Source organism: Cherax quadricarinatus, chromosome 29 (assembly GCF_038502225.1).
Source record: "Cherax quadricarinatus isolate ZL_2023a chromosome 29, ASM3850222v1, whole genome shotgun sequence".
Lineage (NCBI taxonomy): Eukaryota > Metazoa > Arthropoda > Malacostraca > Decapoda > Parastacidae > Cherax > Cherax quadricarinatus.
In genome coordinates this window covers 1,912,104-1,927,728 of record NC_091320.1, presented here as the reverse complement: position 1 = coordinate 1,927,728, position 15,625 = coordinate 1,912,104, and the positions used below count along the sequence as shown (strand labels likewise).

General features: G+C 39.8%; 1 protein-coding gene across 4 annotated transcripts in view; it reads left to right on the top strand.

Annotated features, from left to right (window-relative positions):
- The window catches only part of LOC128690500 (receptor-type tyrosine-protein phosphatase H), a 59,099-nt gene extending 48,325 nt beyond the window's left edge, over positions 1-10,774 (top strand). For 3 of the 4 annotated variants that reach the window (XM_070089585.1, XM_070089587.1, XM_070089584.1), the window contains 7 exons: positions 1,567-1,643; positions 1,971-2,105; positions 4,975-5,100; positions 5,925-6,073; positions 9,121-9,265; positions 9,732-9,807; positions 10,412-10,628. In XM_070089585.1, the coding sequence (XP_069945686.1) occupies positions 1,567-1,643; positions 1,971-2,105; positions 4,975-5,100; positions 5,925-6,073; positions 9,121-9,265; positions 9,732-9,807; positions 10,412-10,479 (776 nt within the window). In that variant the 3' untranslated portion in view covers positions 10,480-10,628. Of the gene's footprint in view, positions 1-1,566; positions 1,644-1,970; positions 2,106-4,974; positions 5,101-5,924; positions 6,074-9,120; positions 9,266-9,731; positions 9,808-10,411 lie in introns of all 4 variants that reach the window. The other variant, XM_070089586.1, reaches the window with a different exon arrangement.
- The last annotated feature ends 4,851 nt before the right edge of the window (positions 10,775-15,625 follow it).

The window sequence follows — 15,625 nt, the reverse complement described above, 5'->3', positions numbered from 1 at the left end:
CAACAGCCTAGCTGACTAGGCTCTCAAATAGAAATAGAGTGTCAACGTGGATAGCAGCGTAAATTATCTTCGTGTAGTCGATAGGTTCTAAACCTAACAAAGACACAAGTGCTCCTGATGGTTGTATTTTGTCTCCAGGAGAAACTGGAAATTTAAAAAATCCGAACGAAATCTTATCTTATCTTATCTTATCTTGACGGGGACTTTGTCATGTAATTACAAGCTCAGCTAAACATTTGTGTAGACCCAACTGACACAGATCACAATAATGACTGACAGAATTTATCGTAAGTGAGATATATCTGTCCATAAAATTTAATGTTAAATAATGTTGGAAATAACACAAAGTTTAACATATGAGGAGGATACAAAAGTGTGAGGCATCGTCACATAGGAGACGGTATGTGAAGCATCATCACACGAGTGATGGTATGTGAAGCATCATCACACAAGTGATGGTATGTGATGCAACAAACCAAGAACACAAGATGTGGTACAACTTTTTCATTACTTAAGCTATTTTGGATTTATATTACGTATATATAAGTATCATTGCTTCGTGGAGGCACCTTCGTGGGGGCACCTTCGTGGGGGGGCACCTTCGTGGGGGCACCTTCGTGGGGGCACCTTCGTGGGGACACCTTCGTGGGGGCTCCTTCGTGGAGGCACCTTCGTGGGGACACCTTCGTGGGAACCCCTTCGTGGGGACACCTTCGTGGAGGCACCTTCGTAGGGGCACCTTCGTGGGGGCACCTTCGTGGGGGGACCTTCGTGGGGACACCTTCGTGGAGGCACCTTCGTAGGGGCACCTTCGTGGGGGCACCTTCGTGGGGGCACCTTCGTGGGGGCACCTTCGTGGGGGCACCTTCGTGGGGACACCTTCGTGGAGGCTCCTTCGTGGGGGCACCTTCGAAAAACAACCAAGACAACCGAATACAATCCAGGAAGAATGGAGACGCATATGCAAGACCCCTTCCACTATACGCTCGTCTTACCTAGCATTAAAAAGGTACATGGGTAACAGTAAGCAAATGAATTTTGGAACACATACACATAAGTATAATTATCATACATAGTATAAATTACTTAGCATAACAACTGTCTTTTTGTAGTATAGTAATAAATTGGTAAGTAGGAAAGTGTTAGTCAAGTGTTATGGGTGACATTCAAGGTTGTTTATCTTACATTAGTTTTGATGCTGAAATACGCTGAGGTTTGACAACAGTTCAAAGTTACTAAATTCAACGATGTTTAAAAAAAGATAATATTGCCGACAGACGGCCTAAGCCTAAAGAACAAAAACGCACAATACCGTAGCTGGAACAATGCACAAATAACCCGCTCATAGGACAGAGAAGCTTATAATGACACTTCGTTCTGACTTATACCATTTACAAGTCACACTAACACACGAGAGTGAGAGAGCTCATATATGTTAATCAGCTGCATATTTATTTGGGCTTAAAAGGTGGATTTTTTTACAAAGGCTTGTTATTCATATGTCAGTGTGCAAGTAATGTTACGATACTGATGTTATTAATGATCAATTGTTCTGGTCTCCCGCAGTCGACAACGCCAGAGTGAAACTCTCAGCACTTAACAACAAGACAGGATCTGACTATATCAACGCTAGTTACATATTGGTAAGTACATTTATTAGCAGAGCAATAAGTACTCACTTTATTATATATTATTATTATTATTATTATTATTATTATTATTATTATTATTATTATTATTATTATTATTATTAGTTGGAGTAATAGTGATGGTGGTGGGAGTACAGTAGTTGTAGTAGTATTAGTAGAGGCAGTAATACTATAGTAGTAATAGCTAGTTGCGAAGTACATTGGCAGAGGGCCGTAATATGGATTCTCTCAACTTCATCCCAACCTCGCCTTTCTCCCTTCTCCCCCCCCCCTCTCTCTCTCTCTTTCGTCTCATACTTTCACACATACTCTCTCAAACAGAACACAAACAACAAGGCGTACTTCATCGCAGCTCAGGGTCCCAAGTCCAACACCACAGCGGACTTCTGGAGGATGGTGTGGGAGCAGCGTGTCTATGTGATCATAATGCTCACCAACCTGGTTGAGAAGGGCAGGGTAAGTAGTCACACTGGTGTCTTGGTGGTTGTGGGAGGCATCGCATCCCCTGCCAGCTACAACCAACGTATATCATTCTCTCTAAGCATGTAGAGATGGCCAGGATGACATCCAATGACAGAATTTAGTAATGTTTCCCGGGATCATTTCACTGGCACTCCGGTCTCAGACTGCGCCTCCTGAATTGGATAGGAAATATTACAGGACTAAGAACTATTGAGAAAGGCTCCAGGAAGTTCATATAAACGTACAGGAATGTAGTAGAAGTTTGTAAGATTTATCTGGTGTCTCATATGTTCTGAAGATCGTAAAATTCGTAACAAGTTCCCGTGTCACGGTAACATGACTGGTTAGTAACACTTATCTGGTTCCAGGTAATCTCTGTCCAGTAGATCAACTCGTCCTGCAAGTATTACCGTGCGTTACTTTCTGCATGATTTAGACAGGGATAATAAAATATCAAATTTTATTAATCCCTAACACAAAACGTCTTTACTGATTGTCAGACTTATTATTATTATTTCTTATTTGTTTCTTCCTCTATGGTTTATGTAGATAACTTGAGAACGCCTCTTCTGAGCGAGTTCAAACTCACACTGCTGATGTTTCCATCCCAGAGAAAAAGTCAGGGTAGTTTTAGTTTGCTTTAATGTAAAGCTGCCAATATTTGTAACAAAATTTTTAGAAGCTAAAAATAATTTGTTGAATTTTGTTCAAATTAAAAGTTACATTGCTCTTGAACTGAAGAAATATACATTTACCCATCTGATAAACATTTTGGAAGATTAAAACTTATTCAATATTTTAATTATAATTTACAAAATACAATATTCTTGTTTAGGAGTACATGAATCATGAGTGTCATAAGAATCAGTGTGATGGTTTATGTGATACGACACCAAGAATCTATCCCCTGAAGACACAATTATTATAGCATCTCTGTTTAGTGGGGGAAAGTCTACAGAATCACCAACCCGCTTTAGCTTCTCTCTTATTTACTTAAAAAAACTCTATGGAATCCCTAGCCTGGTTTCATTTAATAAGACTAATTACATTTTAACAGTGTTTGAATGGGTTGAACTCCAGCTCCAGATATTTTTGATGGTGTTAATTTACAGCTTCTGTGCCTCTGCAAAGTGTTGAAATTCAGCTCCTGGGCAATTTGAAGATGTTAAGCAGGAATTGCTAGACTTCTTGAGTAAACTGAGCTCAGAGTTTGTGGACTTCTAAAGATGATGAACTCTAGCTCCTGGGCTTTTCGGGATGGTTGAATTATGTTCACCAGTTTCTTGAGAGAGTTGAGCTGCAGCTTCTGCGGAAACTAAGTGGCAGTGGTTGAGGTACAAGTGGCTGGGGTTGTGTGGTACTGGATTACCTCTCCCACCACTGTAACAAGTCTAGTTTCCACTACTGTAACAAGTCTAGTTCCCATCAGTGTAACAAATCTAGTTCTCATCACTGTAACAAGTCTAGTTCCCATCACTGTAACAAGTCTAGTTCCCACCACTGTAACAAGTCTAGTTCCCATCACTGTAACAAGTCTAGTTCCCATCACTGTAACAAGTCTAGTTTCCACCACTGTAACAAGTCTAGTTCCCACCACTGTAACAAGTCTAGTTTCCACCACTGTAACAAGTCTAGTTCCCACCACTGTAACAAGTCTAGTTCCCACCACTGTAACAAGTCTAGTTCCCACCACTGTAACAAGTCTAGTTTCCACCACTGTAACAAGTCTAGTTCCCACCACTGTAACAAGTCTAGTTCCCATCACTGCAACAAGTCTAGTTTCCACCACTGTAACAAGTCTAGTTCCCACCACTGTAACAAGTCTAGTTTCCACCACTGTAACAAGTCTAGTTACCACCACCGTAACAAGTCTAGTTCCCACCACTGTAAAAAGTCTAGTTCCCACCACTGTAACAAATCTAGTTCTCATCACTGTAACAAGTCTAGTTCCCATCACTGTAACAAGTCTAGTTCCCATCACTGTAAAAAGTCTAGTTCCCACCACTGTAACAAGTCTAGTTCCCACCACTGTAACAAGTCTAGTTCCCACCACCGTAACAAGTCTAGTTCCCACCACTGTAACAAGTCTAGTTCCCACCACTGTAACAAGTCTAGTTCCCACCACTGTAAAAAGTCTAGTTCCCACCACTGTAACAAGTCTAGTTCCCACCACCGTAACAAGTCTAGTTCCCACCACTGTAACAAGTCTAGTTCCCACCACTGTAACAAGTCTAGTTCCCACCACTGTAACAAGTCTAGTTTCCACCACTGTAGCAAGTCTAGTTCCCACCACTGTAACAAGTCTAGTTCCCACCACTGTAACAAGTCTAGTTCCCACCACTGTAACAAGCCTAGTTCCCCCCACTGTAACAAGTTTAGTTCATGATTAAATTAACCTAACCTAAAATAGGTTAACTTTAATTAATCTAACTTAAAGTTAGGTCAATCTAAAGATAATTACGATATTTTTGGGTATGGTTCGATCCATGTGATGATTTTCCCTCTTAATACCACCTGCTAACACTTTCTTCAGTGGTTTCCTAATTGGAATTCTTCACAAAGTCACGTTCCAAACACCATCGTGCTATTTAACATTGTCCTCCACCTCAAGGACACTTCTGAAGACAAAATTTGTTAAGCAAGAATAAGCCTTCAAGGATTCGTAAGTCACGAATCACTTTGTGTTCATCAGTTTCAGTTCGAATTACATCTGTTGCTGATTCTCTTAATTTTCACACGATTAAGGGCAGGCCGATTAAAATAGTAATTTAATGGTAGGGACATAGCCTTTTATTGAGAGGAATCACAACAGCCATTTTTCCACTAATTTCTTTTTCATTTATTGGGTTGGTTGTGTATGCAGGAGAAGTGCTTCCATTACTGGCCCAGGTCGAGCGAATCTTTCATCAAAGCTGGAAGTTTTACAATTCGCAACCACACGGAGGAGGAGAGATCCTTCTACATCATAAGGTTCCTGGAGATATCTGAGGTGAGTAATAAGCTGCAGTGTCATAATGGTAATGTGATTTGCTTTACACCAGGTCTCCAGGTCTCCAGGTAAACACCTACCTGAAACATCACTGGCATTCATAAATTGTTTCTGATATTTTCTTGAAATTTTTTTATTCCAGATTTTTGCGGAAATTTTAACTGGTTACGTACATTGGGATAACTTTTCTCGCGTGTCAGGCCCGTGGCCTGGTGGCAAAGCTCTCGCTTCACACGGTGAGGTGTCTGGGTTCGATTCCAAGAGAGGGTAGAAACATTGGGCGTGTTTCCTTACACCGGTTGTCTATGTTCAGCCATCAGTGAAAAATGGTTACCTGGGTGTTATTTGACTGGTGTGGGTCGCATCCCGGGACAAAACTGCCCTAATTTGTCAGAAATTGCAAAACAAGGTGCTTTCTATATAGTAGTATGTCAATGATGTCAGCTGTGGCCTGTATACCGTGTACATGTACTGGTAGAAATAAAGATATTATTATTATTATTTTTATTTATTTTTATTATTATCATTCATTGGCTTATTTACATCTTCAGTACCTATGGTCGTTCAAGAAGCGTTATCTCTCAAAAGACCGTGTCCTTAACTGTCGTTTTTGTTCAGACTTTAGGCTGAACATTGCTACCCACTCTTGAACACTGGCAGCTTTAAGCCACCAATTTACAAGAGTGGGTCGCATCCTGAAGGACGACTTTAAGGATTTTTAAGGAAATAAGTCACACTGGCTTTCTTGGGTTATCCTGGATTAATAACCCCCTCCCTTGGTTAATAACCCTGATAATGTTCTTTTCTTTCAATGTGCACAACAGGGCAGCACGAAGAGGCTGGTAAAGCAGTACCACTTCACAGGTTGGCCAGACTTCGGTGCTCCACAACGAGAGGAATATCTTCTGGACTTCATTGCAGAAATTAAAAATAGCATGCCTACCAACGGCGACCACCTGCTGGTGCACTGCAGGTAACCTCTCCACTGATGTATTTACTGTCAACTAACACTCTCCTTCACACTACTTTTCCACTTGACCCCGCCCTTTTAACCTTCACATTAAGGGGCATGTAAGTTCCCCCTTCTGTGCTCACACCTCTACAATAACAATTGTCATCAAATATTTGTTATACCATGAATTAAGGAAAGATCCTGGACTTCACCTTACGAAGCAGACAAAGGAAATGTGATAGTAGTTATGTACAAAGTAGATTATAGTGGGAAAATAAACAAGTTAGAAGACGGAAGACTTACATGCCCATTATTGGCATGTATCGACTCGTTTTGCTTAAGAAAGACTCAAGATTTGTTTTAGCACATTGGACATCTGTTCAAGTCTCGCGAAAGAGTAATAACACGATTGCAGACAAATCAGGGAATGGGTGGGTTGTGAACCCATGGCGAGTGAGTCCTAAAACTCACAGGTCAGTGTGTTAACGCACTGGCCTGTTTGTTCCGTGATCTTCCATCAAGTGAAGCTGAATCAGAACAGGAAACTCTTTCGCTTTCATTCATTTCATGGCTAACTTTGCAGAATTATGTTGACACCCAATCAAATGATCCTCAACACCCAATCAAATGACCCTCAACACCTAATCAAATGACCCTCAACACCCAATCAAATGACCCTCAACACCTAATCAAATGACCCTCAACACCCAATCAAATGACCCTCAACACCCAATCAAATGACCCTGAACACCTAATCAAATGACCCTGAACACCCAATCAAATGACCCTCAACACCTAATCAAATGACCCTCAACACCCAATCAAATGACCCTCAACACCCAATCAAATGACCCTGAACACCTAATCAAATGACTCTCAACACCTAATCAAATGACCCTCAACACCCAATCAAATGACCCTCAACACCTAATCAAATGACCCTCAACACCCAATCAAATGACCCTCAACACCCAATCAAATGACCCTCAACACCTAATCAAATGACCCTCAACACCCAATCAAATGACCCTCAACACCTAATCAAATGACCCTCAACACCCAATCAAATGACCCTCAACACCCAATCAAATGACCCTGAACACCTAATCAAATGACCCTGAACACCTAATCAAATGACCCTCAACACCCAATTAAATGACCCTCAACACCTAATCAAATGACCCTCAACACCCAATCAAATGACCCTGAACACCTAATCAAATGACCCTGAACACCTAATCAAATGACCCTCAACACCCAATCAAATGATCCTCAACACCCAATCAAATGACCCTGAACACCCAATCAAATGACCCTGAACACCTAATCAAATGACCCTCAACACCCAATCAAATGACCCTCAACACCTAATCAAATGACCCTCAGAACTACAGCATCCCACACCTTCTGAGTGCAGGCACTGTATCTTTCCCTTCCAGGACTCGAATCTAGATAGCTGGTTACCCGGAATCTCTTCATAAACGTTACCTTGCTCACACTCCAACAGAACTTGCAATGCCGGTCTCAGTTCACTCGGATCTAACACCCCCACACACGTGCTTACCGGGTACCATAGTCCTTCCACTTAAAACCTTCATCTTCTCCCTCCACCCCATCTTGGTATAATCCCTACCCCTCCTTCTACCCTCTTTCTTATGGTACTGTTATTCTCCATCCTTTCTAAATAGCCATATCATCTCCACAATTTCTCTATCCTCTGAATTATTCATTTCATAACTCCCACATCATTTAATCTCCTGTCTGCCTGCATAGATAAACTTCTCTCTTTCCACAGATGCATCTACACTTCAGTTACCTTTATCCCTTTTGTTTATTCTATGAGTCAACTCGTCTTCCATTAATCCATTTGCCGATATGTCCTCTCTCTCTCCAATATATAAATTCATTCACTTAATACTCACTTCATCCAACATGAGGGACTGATTACCTCAAACTCCTTCTGATCTTCAACCATTCTTCTTTGTACCTGACTGATGAAGCCACTGTGTGGCATAACGTTTCCACGGTAAAGATACCCAAGTGTTGCACATGTTTTAATTTATAATTCTAAGCGAAGATTCACTGTATCTCTAAAATGATGCGTTGGTGATTACACCAGAGTATTTTAAGTCTAAATTCTGTGGTTCTCAGTTCAGTATATCATTCAATATCTCTAAGACAGTATGTACAGAATATTATTAATAATTAATGTTAGTTTTATTGTTTTTGTTGCCTCGTATTGACCTGGTTCTTCCTTCGTTTGCCTGTGATCCTCTTATTGCTGCTTTTGTTTCCTGTAGCCCAGTTGTTTATTTATTAGTTTGTGTGTCACTCTCCTGCCTGTCATTATGTTGCCTGTCAGCCTGTTTCTTTTTACCTTTGCTGCCTGTTATTCTGTTGTTTGTCAATCTATTGCTTGTAAACCTGTTGTCTGTCATCTTGCCGTTTCTGAATAGCTGTAACCCTGCTTTCTGTCGCTTGTGTTGGTTGTAACCACGTTCCCTGTCACTTGTGGTGGTTGTAACCACGTTCCCTGTCACTTGTGGTGGTTGTAACCACGTTCCCTGTCACTTGTGTTGGTTGTAACCACGTTCCCTGTCACTTGTGTTGGTTGTAACCACGTTCCCTGTCACTTGTGGTGGTTGTAACCACGTTCCCTGTCACTTGTGGTGGTTGTAACCACGTTCCCTGTCACTTGTGGTGGTTGTAACCACGTTCTCTGTCACTTGTGGTGGTTGTAACCACGTTCTCTGTCACTTGTGTTGGTTGTAACCACGTTCCCTGTCACTTGTGGTGGTTGTAACCACGTTCCCTGTCACTTGTGGTGGTTGTAACCACGTTCTCTGTCACTTGTGGTGGTTGTAACCACGTTCCCTGTCACTTGTGGTGGTTGTAACCACGTTCTCTGTCACTTGTGTTTTTTGTAACCACGTTCCCTGTCACTTGTGGTAGTTGTAACCACGTCCCCTGTACTTGTGTTGGTTGTAACCACGTTCCCTGTCACTTGTATTGACGGCCACTCTGTCACCGTCACTGGGTGTTGAGTGTAAGTTTGATGCGTCACTCAGTGCTGGAGTGGGACGGACAGGCACCTTCATTGGACTGTGGAACTTGATAGACATCGTTGACACTGACAACACAGCTCAGGTCATCAATGTTAAGAAGACAGTGTTGGACATGAGGGAATATCGTCCACATATGGTCCAGGCTGCGGTAAGTGTCTGTATGTATGGGTATATATATATATATATGTGTGTGTGTGTGTGTGTGTGTGTGTGTGTGTGTGTGTGTGTGTGTGTGTGTGTGTGTGTGTATAAAGGAGCGTCTTTTAAGCTGTGTATCTATGTATGTATGTAGAGGTGTATGTATGAATGTATGTGCCTCTCTGTCCGTATGTAAGTATGCATATATATATATATATATATATATATATATATATATATATATATATATATATATATATATATATATATATATATATATATATATGTATGCATGACAGGAGTCATCATTTAGTGGTATATTTTCCCGTGTTGTTTTCTAATGACATATTGTCCCGTGTTTAGAAATTCGCTAAAAATGACTTCATTGGCTGCCGAACAATATCAAATCATAAATATGAATATAGCATGAGAGGAACTGGTGACGTAGTGAGATGATAGGAGCTTGTCTTCCTCAGGACCAGTACTTGTACCTGTTCAAGTGTATTACTGCTTATATCGAGGCGCCTCACCTGTGGAACATGGATTATGCAGGTAATGTGATGACGTACTGGTCAAGGTCAACTTTATTACGAGTATTTCAATAAGTATTTATACGTTAATGTTTTGTGCTTGACACTCAGTATAGAATATATTAATGAAAATATTAATATCCACAATAAAACTGAAAAAGGTAATAATAATAATAATAATAATAATAATAATAATAATTATTATTATTATTATTATTATTATTATTATTATTATTATTATTATTATTATTATTATTATTAGGTTAGAAGTACTAATTACTGAATTGGTTTTGAGAGCCATAAAATTCTAGATTCACTGGCAATATTTTCTTCCATATATTTGAAGAAGAAAAACAGGTCGAAAATCGATTGTAAATTTTCCCTTGAAAATACTTGAATTCACCTGAATATTAATTATTCTGACTAAGTCTTTCACAGTTTATGACAACAGAAACTTACCCTCATATTGATCTTATTAAAATATTGTGTCTTCCCTTTTGGGTATATCTGAGAGCTTTACCCCTAACACTTTCATAGTAACTTTTATGTTTCACTTAAAAAGTACAGAAGATATGAGATATGCAGGTAGGAACTTCAGTTCTCACTGTAAATATTGTCTCTCGTAGGCGCTGACCACATCTACGACAACACAGGTTATGATAACGAGGAACCCATCTACGACAACATCAATTAACATCAACAGAAAGTTGTGAACGGTACAAAAATTCTTCTTGGGAATCCAATTATTGTTGCTTTAGTATACATATGTTTTCCAGTGTGTATATTGCATTAGTAAATGGTAATTTAAAGGATATTTAGAGAAATCTATGTATATTCCAACACCATTATATTGACACTAGTCAGTTTTCGAAATGTCCCAGCAATACCAATACTCTTGGAGAATTAGACATGTGCAACATCTGGGTATGTTTATTGTAGACGTTTCGCCATCCACTAGATTTATCAATACAAATTCAAGGACATACAGGGAAGACTGTAGAACTATATACAAAAGACCAGGTAATCAGTCCCTCAGCCTTAGAACTGGTAAAGAACACCGTAGTTTTCAAGACTATAACAAAGCCGCCGGAGGGCGAAACGTCTACTGATAAAGATACCCATTGCACATGTGTCTAACTATTAACCTCGTCGGTATTGTATACCATTCCTGTACAACCATTACTCTTATCTACGCTTGTACTAACCTTCCTTAAGATAATAGTTAATCATATGTAATACTGCAATACTTGTGTTCTTTCTGCCTTGTCTGAGACTTTGTAACATATTATAGCTTTAAATTATGCTAAAATATATGTTTTGTTTACCAGTATGATGCCAGATAAAGCCAGTCTGAGAATAATGATCCAGAACGATTCTGTAAAGGGTCTTTCTACAAATTTCTACTATGTATCTGGAGGATATTTCAGGGGTCAACGCCCCCTAGGCGCAGCCCTTGACCAGGCCTGCTACTGTGTTGTCTGGGGCCGTCTTATAACAAAGTCGGTATTCTACGTATGGGATCAGTTTTGATATATTCACTAAAATATTATAGAATACATTTCTAATATTTTTTTTTTCTTTTACGCAATTATTTCTTAAATCTGAACTAAAAAGAACTTACCCTTCTGCTCTGGCAACAAAGTTTTATACGTAATGGCATTTGTAGACATAATGGCGATGTATGGCGATGTATGGCGATGTATGGCGATGTATGGCGATGTATGGCGATGTATGGCGATGTATGGCGATGTATGGCGATGTATAAATGAGGAACAACTGGGAGAGGATGTTAAAGATTCGTCATTTCTGTCACGGGTGGGTGTGATGTGCCGGGTGGGTACGTCTCTTGTGTAATTAGTTCATATTATATTTAGCTAACTTACAAAAAAAAATCAATAAAGAAATACAAAAAAAAATGAACATTTTAAAGAATGTTAAAACTGGTTCTTGTTTTATACATGTTAGTACTTTCGAAGAATTCAGGATAATACAAATTTATTATAGTCCAAGAAGAACTATGTACTTATTATGTATTGTATATATGCTATGTGATGTGATATATTTATACCACATAATGTGGTACATATGTCTAAGCTCTAACATATTTTATGTACCGTGTGATGCAGTTTATAATAAGATTAAAACCGATTATTAGATGTCTAAATTGGTCAGTGAGTGTGTGGAGTGGCACAGCTCCCCAAGTGACGCTTTACACCACTCAGCCTCAGCGTCACTTGGGGAGCTATGTCACTCCACACACTCTTGTTTCTCCGTGGTGCACTGGAGGTGGGAAGTACAGTGTCTGCACTCTGAAGGAGGAGTGTTAATGTTAATGTTTTATAACTGTAGTGTAGGTGCGCCAGTGATGGAGTGAATGATGATGAGAATGTTTCTTCGGTTTTTGGTCACTCTGCCTCGGTGGGAGACAACCAACATGTTATTAATATATATATTCACTGTAGTATGTTTTACATATTTGCAGTCGCACGTTATATTGTGATTTCTTATAGTCGCTACCCAAGGACACAGGATGGTGTGGATGATTCTAGGCTAATTTCATTCTAGTCCCTGTTTGGTGTACTAGTACAACGAGCAGTATTTTATATTACTGTACCCACGAACAAGTGGTATTGATCAATAACGAGTACAACATTCAGTTCTGCTGGGTGCGCTACTCTTAAGGATTGTATGGTCCCGTGGATTAAGACGTCATGAGTTTTCGCCCACCATGAGGCAGGCAAAAGCAGCATGGGTTCGAGTCCTTGGCTAGTGCAGTGTTGTTATTGATCAATACCACTTGTTCGTGGGCACACACACACACACACACACACACACATATATATATATATATATATATATATATATATATATATATATATATATATATATATATATATATATATATATATATATATATATATATCACCACTGCACTAGCCAAGGTCACGAACCCATGCTGCTTTGGCCTGCCTCATGGTGGGCGAAAAAACATGACGTCTTAATCCACTGGACCATGCGATCCTTAAGAGTAGCGCATCCAGCAGAACTGAATGAGGCAGGCCAAAGCAGCATGGGTTCGAGTCCTTGGCTAGTGCAGTGTTGTTATTGATCAATACCACTCGTTCGTGGTCATATATATATATATATATATATATATATATATATATATATATATATATATATATATATATATATATATATATATATATATATATATATATATATATACGCATATAGATGTGTGTGTTTAAATCTTCAAATAAACACATGCTCCTGGGAGCGAGTCATTATATGACTTAACATCCGCCTGGGGAGAAACTTTCCACTATTATCCTATAAGTAAAATCCAGCTCATAGTTACCGTTATTCAGTCTTAGCCTCAACTGTAACGAATATACACAATATAGGGAGGGAGGGAAGGGACAATGGTTGGAGCCTCCCAACGTTTACGTTTGTAGATGAATGGTTCAGAGAACCGACATGTTGATAAATTAGACACATGTGCAACTCTTGGGTATCTTTATTGAGGAAACGTTTCGCCACACAGTGGCTTCATCAGTCCATACATAGGAGAAACTTGAAGAACAGGAGGAGAATGAGGTAATCAGTCCCTCAACCTTGAGTCGATGTGTTCAGTCCATCAATCTATTCAAGATTGATGGACTGAACACATCGACTCAAGGTTGAGGGACTGATTACCTCATTCTCCTCCTGTTCTTCAAGTTTCTCCTACATATGGACTGATGAAGCCACTGTGTGGCGAAACGTTTCCTCAATAAAGATACCCAAGAGTTGCACATGTGTCTAATTTATCAACGTTTACGTTGAGCAAGTGAACGTTTGAGTTAACATCTAGTTCTAACAGTATGTGTTAACGAGGGGGAGGAACATTACAATGTTATCTTCTCGATGTTGGAAGTTAATTTGTTCGTTAAAAATATTCAACATACAATATAAATAATAATATGATTATGTGTTTTATTTATTAGCCTTATTATTATTATTTTTATTATTGTTTATTTTGTTATTAATATTGTTATTATTATTATTTTTGCTGTTGTTTGTATAATTATTGTTATTATTATAAATAAAATTCGTAAAAATAGACATTACAATCATAAGAACAACAAAAATTCTCTGGTAATTAGACTCACTATAATAAGGAGATTTTCGTGGGATTTAGGCGGTCAAACATGACTGTCGGAAAACACCTTTCCAGACCCAAGCGTCTGTGCAATGACCATTTGTAAATAGATCTTGTACACGCTAATAAATGTTTGGATGAATCATGCAGCTGTGCCAGGTGTCCTGACCCCTCCAGCACAGGTACAAATACACTTGAAAGTTAAGACACATGTGCAACATCTGGATATCTTTATTGTAGACGTTTCGCCATCCAGTGGCTTTATCAATACAGATTCTAGGACATAATAGGAAGACAGTAGAACTATATACAAAAGATGAGGTAATCAGTCCCTCGGCCTTGGAGTTAGTGTTCACAGCATCGTGGTGGAGGAGATATCCAGATGTTGCACATGTGTCTTAACTTTCATATTGTCGGTATTTTATACCTTTCTTACACAAATACACTTAGAGGTGTGGATCTTTCAGTATATGTATGCTAGGAGCTTCAACCTCCCACCCCCTCATCCTTGCGGTGAATAAAATATTCTTCAGTATTAATGAGCCTTGTGTAGTTACAAGGCTCGGTAAGAGAACCATTCCTTCGCTGTCTCTGGTAACCCCTGCTTCCCAGTACACGAGATTCCTTTTGTTTTCGCTAGTAATAAAGTTTACCCAGGTCTTTAATAATACTAATGGCTCATCCCGGTCTTAGCTAGCAGTAAATAAGACATATGCTACATTTAGATATACCTAAAAATTGGTTTATATCCGCTTGGAGATTTACCTTGTTCTCATTGGATGACAGTCTCATGCAAATTCTAGTATTGCCTACAAAGGTTTACACACAGCTATGGTTTACATCTCTATCTATGTCTTGAGGAAGAGGATGGGGGCGAGTACTGTGCCTTGTGAAACAACTTTTCACTGTGCAGCCTCTGGCTTAACTCTAACCACTACTCTCTGTGTTCGATTGGTTAGAAAGTTGTAGATTCATCTGTCCACTTTCTCAGTTATCCCTTTAGCATGCATTTTGTGTGAATATTACATCCGCATTCTGTCTTTTAAAGCATCCAGTACCATATTTTAGTGGTCCAGTAGTTGTGAGAGGCAGGATCGACCTGCTCTAAACCCATACTGCCCTTGGTTGTGCAACTGTTGGGAATCCTAGTACTCGGCAATCATACTTCTTAGAACTCTTTCAAGGATTTTTATGATATGGGATGTTTAAGTTGTTGATCTGTAGTTCTTAGCTATTGCTTTGCTGTCTTCTTTATGGAGTGGGATATACCCGTTGTTTCTAGTGACTGAGATTTTACCCCTGTCTATGCTCCTTCTCCATAGCTTGCTTAGAGCACGCGAAATTGACCACCTGCTGTGGTGACTACCTGCTGTGGTGACTACCTGCTGGGGTGACTACCTGCTGGGTTGACTACCTGCTGTGGTGACTACCTGCTGTGGTGACTACCTGCTGGGGTGACTAACTGCTGGGGTGACTAACTGCTGGGTGACTACCTGCTGGGGTGACTACCTGCTGTGGTGACTACCTGCTGTGGTGACTACCTGCTGTGGTGACTACCTGCTGTGGTGACTACCTGCTGGGGTGACTATCTGCTGTGGTGACTACCTGCCGTGGTGACTACCTGCTGTGGTGACTACCTGCTGGGGTGACTACCTTCTGTGGTGACTACCTGCTGTGGTGACTACTTTCTGTGGTG